The 8,329-nt window shown below is 45.5% G+C and overlaps 1 protein-coding gene across 6 annotated transcripts in view; it reads right to left on the bottom strand.

Annotated features, from left to right (window-relative positions):
• Positions 1-2,350, bottom strand: part of Rbms3 (RNA binding motif single stranded interacting protein 3) — a 684,722-nt gene extending 682,372 nt beyond the window's left edge. For all 6 annotated transcript variants that reach the window (XM_059268834.1, XM_059268836.1, XM_059268833.1 and 3 more), the window contains exon 1: positions 1,630-2,350. In XM_059268834.1, the coding sequence (XP_059124817.1) occupies positions 1,630-1,704 (75 nt within the window). In that variant the 5' untranslated portion in view covers positions 1,705-2,350. The remainder of the gene's footprint in view (positions 1-1,629) is intronic.
• Positions 2,351-8,329: the final 5,979 nt, after the last annotated feature.

Raw genomic sequence — 8,329 nt, forward strand, 5'->3', positions numbered from 1 at the left:
AACAAAACAAAACAAAAACTCCAACTATTTCACTCACTTCAGTCCAAACTTTCTCTTGTGGTTGCACACAGCACTGGAAAACCAGAACCAGCACAAAGCACGATTTGGGAAACATTTGGAAAAATTTAGCCAAATGAGTAAAAGGTTTGGAATGTTTGATATTCTTCAGACAACCCTGAGCTTACTGTTTTTGTTTCTCTGGGGGAGAAAAATGACTGTGAATATTCTTTTTCTTTTTCAAACTTGCCCGACCATTTCTTTAAGGCAGCATTCTCTACCCAGTTGCCCAAGGAGTTAATACTCAGGGCACCAGGCAGGAGGGCTGGTCTATTTAAGCAGAGGCAGCCCAAACTAAGTGGGCACAAAGGCAAAAAGCAACGTGAGTCGACCTTGGAGGAACAGGGCAGAGCATAGAGCAATCAAAAAAGAAAAAAATGGAAAAAGAAACACCAGCCTTTAAAATGCAATCCTGAGAGGCTGTTGTCCAGTTCGGTTCTCAAATGGGCATTGTCTGATGAAACGGAATAAATGGGAGATTACTATAGCGTGAGTTACCCAACCCTGATCGTGCCAGCAAACGTGGTGACAGCACATGCCACTCAGGCGTGCCTGGCTCACTCTTGCATGTGTAGTTACTAAGAAGATGGTGGGAGCTGGTTAATGCAATACAAAATCGGACTATACATGTACTTGGGGTGACTACTGCACAAACATTGTACCCCCCTTCTCAAACCAAGTCCAATCAAATCGACAAATTGGAGAATTGATTTCTCACCTAATAGTCTTTCATGTCTTCACCGAAGGATAAAAGTTCAACATTGGCACTGCCCTCTGCTCAGTTTTGTGGGCTTGCCACTGGGTCCCTAAAGATCACTTAAGCACATGCTCACACAAAGCCCAAAGTCTTTAACCAATGCAAGCCCAATTATTATCAGTTACATTCTGTGTCTTTTTCAAGACTCAGACTTCCGGATGGCAGCTAAGGGGGTGGGGGTGGGGGTGGGGGTGGGGTGGGGGTGGGGGTCGGTCTAAAAGTATAGATCCTATGCATCTAGATCTTTCAGCCCATAGCATCTCAGTCATCCTTCATATAAAATAAAGACAGCCAAAGCAAAAAACAGACTCCACAAACTCCGAGGGACTTCCCCACGCCCTTCCTTCATGCTGCACTAGGCCATGAAAAGTTTAAGTGGTCCCCACCCTGGAGTGTTTTCTGTAAGGAAGGGGGGAAGTGGGGGCACCTAAATCTTTGAGATTCACACACAAAGAACAGCTTACTAGAAAAGCTCCTGAAATCGTATTCTTGTCCCTGAGAACGTCTGCTGGGACCTCCTTTCTAAAAATCCCTGCTCACCTGCAAAAGACTTTAACCATCTCACTAGCATTTCTGCTGCTAAATAACAAAAGAACACTCCATTGAAAGTACCCTGTCTTTAAAGAGAAAGCTACACTCCGGGCTCCCTCTCCCTTCTTCCTCTGCCTTGTTAACTCCATTCCTACTGTTAGTAATTTGAAAGAGGTCGGCGGCGGAGGGGATGGGGGCGAGGGTGAGGGAAGGGTCCACTTGCCAAGCCCCTGAGGAACGCCAGACACCACGCTGCCTTTCGAAGCTCGCGGGTCCAGCCATACCTTGGTTTGGAGGTACTGAGGACAGTAGTACGTGTACTGGGGGTACATTTGTGGCTGATCCAGGCGTTTGCCCATGTAGCTGGGATCTTTATCTCCGAGGCAGGAAACTGAATAACAGGGTATATGATGCCCCAGGCGAGCTTCTTCCTCTTAATCCACTGTTCCCGGCAGTCTGGGTGACTGATGAGGCTTCCAAGACTCCACCACTCACTAGTTCCAACACCGTAAGGAATTTAAAACAACCAAAAAAACAAAGCAAAGCAAAACAAAAGAACCAAAAGAAAAGAGAAAAAGAAGAAAAAACCGATGGGGGTTGAGGTCCGTAGAGAAACCCCCAGACAGCTTCCCAGATCTTGCCTGCCTGCTTTCTTCCCGGCTGCCCGGTCCAGTCCGGATGAAGCAGTTTGCTCTCTAACCAGCTTGTCTCTAGTGGTGTCAATCGCAGGCGCTTGTAAAGACGAAGGAGGAGGGAAAAAAAAAAAAGAAAAAAAAATCCTTTAGCACAACTCGGAACCCTTGCAGTACAGCTTTCGGTCTCCCGTGTGTCTCTTTCCCACCTTGGAAAAAGAAATTTTAATAAAAGGAAAAAGAAACAATGGGCAAAAAGAAAAGAAAGGAAAGGAAAAAACTGGGGGGATTAAAAAAAAGAAAAAGAAAAAGAAAAAATAAAGAAAAGAAAAAGAAACCCGTGCAGGCTTAGTTGCTGCTGTCTGGTTCCCAGAGTGACATGGTGTGTTCGGGCTGGCCTTGCCCCTCATTCACTTCCTCTCCTGCCAGCCAGTGGGTGGAACCGAGAGAGCCTCTCCAGGGAGCAGCGCACGCAGTCCAGAAGGCTGCAGTATTTCCTCAAAGGGGAAAAAAAAGAAGAAAGGAAAAGAAGAAGAAAGAAAAGAAAAGAAAAGAAAAGAAAAGAAAAGAAAAGAAAAGAAAAGAAAAGAAAGAAAGAAAGAAAGAAAGAAAGAAAGAAAGAAAGAAAGAAAGAAAAAGGTTGCTGCCACCCCTCTGCTGGCTATCCTGGAATAGCAGAGTGAGCAGTGTCTGCAGTTGAGCCCCGGGTGGAACCGAACCCTAGCCTGCCCTTGCAGTGCCTGGGTGGGGCATGCCCCAGCCCTCCCTGCCCTGCACCGACTGGGGCTCCCAAGCGCCCAAGATGCCTTCTCCTTTTCAATAGCCAAGTTCCCAGAGGTGAGACATGGCATTGCTGAACAAAACGACTTGGGGGCGGGGGAGGGAGGAGAAAAAAATGATATATATATATATATATATATATATATATATATATATATATATATATATGTGTGTGTGTGTGTGTGTGTGTGTGTGTACGTATATATTCTGAGACACACACACATGCCAACCTTTCTAGTTACGCGTGGGGGTGGGGGGGGAGTGTTCAAGTCTTTCAAAACCGCTTAACACACTAAAAGCCAGGTGAACCCAGGACCTAAAGATGAAACCAACACTTTGCCTTCTAGAGGACACAGAGGGTGCTCAAGAGTGGAGAAAAAGTTGGGGTTCTTAGTTGGGTACTTCTGTGGGGAAGCTGTGCCACATCTCAACAAGGAGGTGGACTTGACTATCAGAATAATTGTTTTGTGGACTTATCCGTCTGTTAAAAAAATAAAAATTGAAGCGATCCTTAGGTTTATTCACTTATTAGAGAATAAAATCAATCTCTCTCTCTCTCTCTCTCTCTCTCTCTCTCTCTCTCTCTCTCTCTCTCTCTCTCTCTCTCTCTCTCTCTGGATGATTTTATGGGCTTTATAAATATTGCAAAAAAAATTGAACAAAAACTCATAATTACTTGTCAGAGTTTTTCCCCCACCAGTAAGAATATTATGACACGTCTATCAGCTGCTACATTATAATACTGACTGTTTCAGAGAAGATATATTTCCTTAAAGGGTCTCTCTGTAAGGCGGCGGCGAGGCTAAAATTAGCTGTGCCAGCTGTGTTTTGCTGGCAGGGCTCACGCATGCCCGGAGCGTGGGCAGCCAGCCTCTGCGCGCCTCTCCATTCCCCCAAGTCTGCTGAGCACTCCAGCCGGCCTTCCAGATAAAAGACTCCTGGTACAAAGGCAGTTTTCTCACAGAGACCCAGGAGTCAAAATGCAATACACACGATGCTACCCCTGTGTAAGTCCGGACACTCGTGGGGCAACAGTCTGGGCTCTGGGAAGCCGAGTTCTGAAATCTGTGTACCAACAGAGAGGAAGAGAAGGACAGAGAAATTGGTTCTCTCTCTCTCTCTCTCTCTCTCTCTCTCTCTCTCTCTCTCTCTCTCTCTCTCTCTCTCTCTCTCTCCCTCCCTCCCTCCCCCTCTCCTTCTTTTTTAAATACAGGGTGTCCCTCCCCCTCCCCCTCCCCCTCTCCCTCCCTCCCTCCCTCTCTTTTTTCTTTTTTAAATACAGGGTGGAGGGATTACCCCAAGCTGCGCTTGAACTCCCTATAAAACAGAATGACTTTCAACTTCTGATCCTCCTGCCTCCCATTCCTCAGTGATGAGATTGCAGGCATGGATCCCTGTACCAGGTTTGTGTGGGCACTGACCTTGAACCCAGGACCCTGTGCATGCTAGGCAAACACTCTACCAACTGAGCTATCTCCTGATGATAAATGTTAGAAGAAAGGAGCTCAAGTTGGGGTGCAGGCATAGGAAACCCGAGGGCAATGTGATGGAGAAAATCAAGCCAGCTCCAGGCATGTTTTAAGGGGGAGATTCTGGGCCTCGCTTATCCCATCCATATAATGGTGAAGACTAACTGAAGCAGGCATCAAATCTGCACCAAGTGCAAAGTCTCCTGGCCACATCTCCATGCCCAATGAAGTGCAGAATCTAGAGAAGTTATCAAGACCCTGGGGATCTCACCAGTCCTTTCTCTCTGTCTTTCTGCTCAGGGTCAGCTTGTAAATTCTCCTCTTCACCCTTGATGGCCCTGCTCTGAGTCCTGCTACACTGTGATCTTGTTGGTAATGTATTCTTCCAGTTCCCACCTGGTTATCCCCCTTAGCTCTTTTCAGTCAGCATGAACATGCCCCTTGATCACCTAAACCCAGAACAGTAGGTCATACCCTCCACAGCCCTAAGAACTCACATGGAGTCAGACACAAAGCATGTGTTCTGTGCATGCTTGAAGAACAAAATATTTTAAACATAAAGAACAACTGTCCCTCGATATATGGCATGCTTTGGAAGTATTTCATTCTTTTAAAAAATTTGGAAAGTATGCTTATTTATCATGTCTGTGCATGTATGTACACATGTGTGTAGAAGTGATGGCATAACCTTTGAGAGTTGATTCTCTCCCCTCTAATGTGTGGATTTCTTCCCTGGGGTTGAACTCAGATGTTCAGACATGATGGCAAGCACCCTTAACCACTGAGCCATTTTGCCAGCCCATATACTTCACTCTTCATCGTTGGTCAGGTGTTGACCTTGGCACAGAGCATACAGAGACACAAGGGGTCAAAACAAGGTTCTTCTTTCAGAGCACAGATCTCAGTGAGGGGATTGCCAAAGAATAAATGCATGAGGTCAGAGGCCAGGAGCTACTAGGTGATGTGAGGAAATGTTAAGCAAGGAGAAACAGAGTCATTGGGATCCTGCTTGAAAAGAACCATTAAGAAAATTCTCTCCCAAAAGGAACCTTTAGGTCAAAGTCAGCACATGATCCAACTCCTGGCATTTGGTACCGTTAGAGTGTTTAAAGTTCAAAGACTTAACTGGCCACCAGTCCCTCCTCCCTCCTCTGCTGTGTCCACACGCTTCCATTTCTTTGTTCATAAAATGTTGCTCTCCACTTTTTATAGCTCATATGAGGATCAGCTAAGATGATCATCTGGAGAATTTGGGTCACCTCTAACATGTCATATCTGCCTCCATTAGATGCCAGCCTCTATCTGGGGGCAGGTAAGCCAACTAGAGGAAACAACCAACATAGAAAACTTTCTACATCTCAGGAGTGTGTTAGCACAGCCCAGAGGCTACCATGAAGCAGCAAAGGGCAAAGACCACATAGTGAGGCTGAAGTGGACATCGGCAGCTAAGCCACTGTAGGCTTGGTGTGATGGTTAATGGCGTCACCTGGACAGGACCTAATATCACATAGGAGTTTATCACCTTTTGGGGATGTCTCTGAGGGATCCTCAAGACTAGGCTGAGGTGGAAAGACCCAACCTAAATATGGGTGTCACCAAGCCATTAGCTTGACTCCTGGACTGAATAAAAAGGAGAAAGTGAGCTGAGCACCAGCGTGCCTCTCTCTCTGCTTCCTGGATACGAACACACTTTGACTGCTGGCCTCCTTCCCTCAGCACAATTTCCTGCCTTGATGGAATGCACCTTCAAACTGTGAGTCGAGCAAATCCTTTCCCATTAAGGTGTTTCATCAGATGTTTTATTGCATCAAGGAGAAAAGTTATTTAAGTATTTGGTAAGGACTTGACAGGGACAGCTAAACTGTTAACAGAGAGTGTTGTAATGGAAGTCCATCCACATCTCCTGACCTGAGGGTCAGACTTCTTCTGCTTGAGGACACTGTCATCCCACATGACCCACTGAGCTCCTTCAGGTCCCAAGACTGGTAAGAGCATCATCCAAGACCTCTTTCACCAGTTCTGACCAAGGACATTGGTGTTCTCATATGAACAACTGACTCTGGAGTTTCCCTGAAGGAAACATTGTCTTACTTACAAACAAAAGGCTAAATAAATAACTCCTCAGTCAAAGCAATAGCCCGCTTATATGTAAGGTTCTCGGCATGAGTCTATGCTATCAGCAATTTCTACACAAATTGCTACATTCCAAAACACTATTCTATTTCATTAGATTATTATAATGTTCTGGGCATTGATGGTCATTAGCCTCAGAATCCTCATTGCACATTTAAGGCTTTCCCTAAGTAATGCAAAGTGGGTTCAGAAGAATTATAAGATCCATGGTGTCACTTACACACACACACACACACACACACACACACACACACACACACACACACACATCTCTTAGACACACTAGTAGCCATAGCCATTCAGGAGGCAAGATATTCCTACCAGAAATGGTGCTTATAGCATTTCTGGTCTGTTGAAGTAATAGTACTTTCCATTGGAATGACTAAGTGAAAGTAGGAGGCACCTCGTTTGAGTCACTCCCTTAATCAGAAGTCTGCTGTGCCCTGGCTGGTAACTAACCAAGGAATCCTGGGGCAACAAACAGCATCAGAGGGCATGGGTGCTCCCAGGTTTGTGAGACATTCAGCCTGGCAGGAGAGGGCCCCTCTGCAGAAAAGCTCTGACCTCTAAGATGGCCTGGCTGCCACAGACATGCCATGCATAGGTGGAGTACTATGGTGCTGGGATGGATGTCAGAGGAGTAAAGGAGACACCCATAGTCTGCCCCCTAAAGAAAATCTGGGCTCTCTTATGAGCGGCTTATTATTTTTTGATTATAGAGACTGTGGTGGCTAAGACAGGATTTGGAGTCACAGAGGAAACCTCTGGATATGTCTGTGACAGAGTTTCTCGATTTGGTTAATGGAGGTACAAAGGCCAACCCTAAATGAGACTGTGCTAGTCCCTGAGATGGAGTCTAGGGATGAATAAGAAGGAGAAGCAGAGCTAAGCATCAGCATTTATCCAGCTCAGCCCCACCCCCACTTCCTGACTAGGAATACAATGGGACCAGCTGCCTCAATGCTCTTACTGCACTGCCTGCCCTCCATGATGGGTAGTGCTCTCAAATCCTGACCCGAAATGAAACCTTCCTTCCTTGAGTTGCTTTTCTCAGGTATTTTGTCAAAGCAATAAGAAAGGCAACAAATACACAGACTTGGCCAAAGGAAAACACAGGAAGAGCAAATAGAGAAAAAAACATGAAGTCCAGGTAAAGGAAAGCACTAATCTATCATCAAGAAGGACAGCCATGATGTTGAGTTATTCTTTTATTCATAAAGATTTGTTTTTATTTTATGGCTCTGTCTGTCTGTCTGTCTCTCTCTGTGTTGGAAGGAAATATGGACATCGTATGTGTGCAGTGCTCAAAGAGGCCAGCAGAGGGTGTCAGATCCCCTGGAACTTGAGTTATGTACAGGTGGTTGTGAGCCACCATGTGGGTGGTGGGAACTGAAAGCACTCTCCAAGAGTAACCAGTGCTCTTAACTGTGGAGCCATCTCCCCACCAATGAGCATTATTAACTGCAACTAAGTTCTTACTAAATAATCCAGGACAGTGACCTAAATATTATCTACCTGGTCCTCAGATAGACTTCATAACTCCATATATCTGCCAAACGTCAAACATTTATGAATGACTTTTTTTTCATTTTCATATCTGAGAACCAAGTTGAAAAACATTATCCACTACTTCTACTTCTCATATCTACTCAAATTATTCCTGCAATGCATACTTTATCACAGTTTTATGTTAAGAGCATCCCCAAAAGCTCATGTGTACATCACTGCGATCCTTGTGCAATGCTTTCTCTTCTAGCCTCTCTACATATTTTATCATCACACTTAATGCTTGGAGTAGGCACACCCAGTTCTCCTTGCTGCTACAGTTACCAAGACTTGAACTTCCCTGCACAACTGATCGCAGCCCTGTCCACTGACCAGCAATGGGTGGTTCAACAGCGAGCCCAGTGACTTGTCCCCAAGCTTCCAGTTGCCAGTGTCTGCTGTTTGTTCCCTGGTGGAAGCATTTA

The sequence above is a fragment of the Peromyscus eremicus genome, chromosome 7, assembly GCF_949786415.1.
Source record: "Peromyscus eremicus chromosome 7, PerEre_H2_v1, whole genome shotgun sequence".
Lineage (NCBI taxonomy): Eukaryota > Metazoa > Chordata > Mammalia > Rodentia > Cricetidae > Peromyscus > Peromyscus eremicus.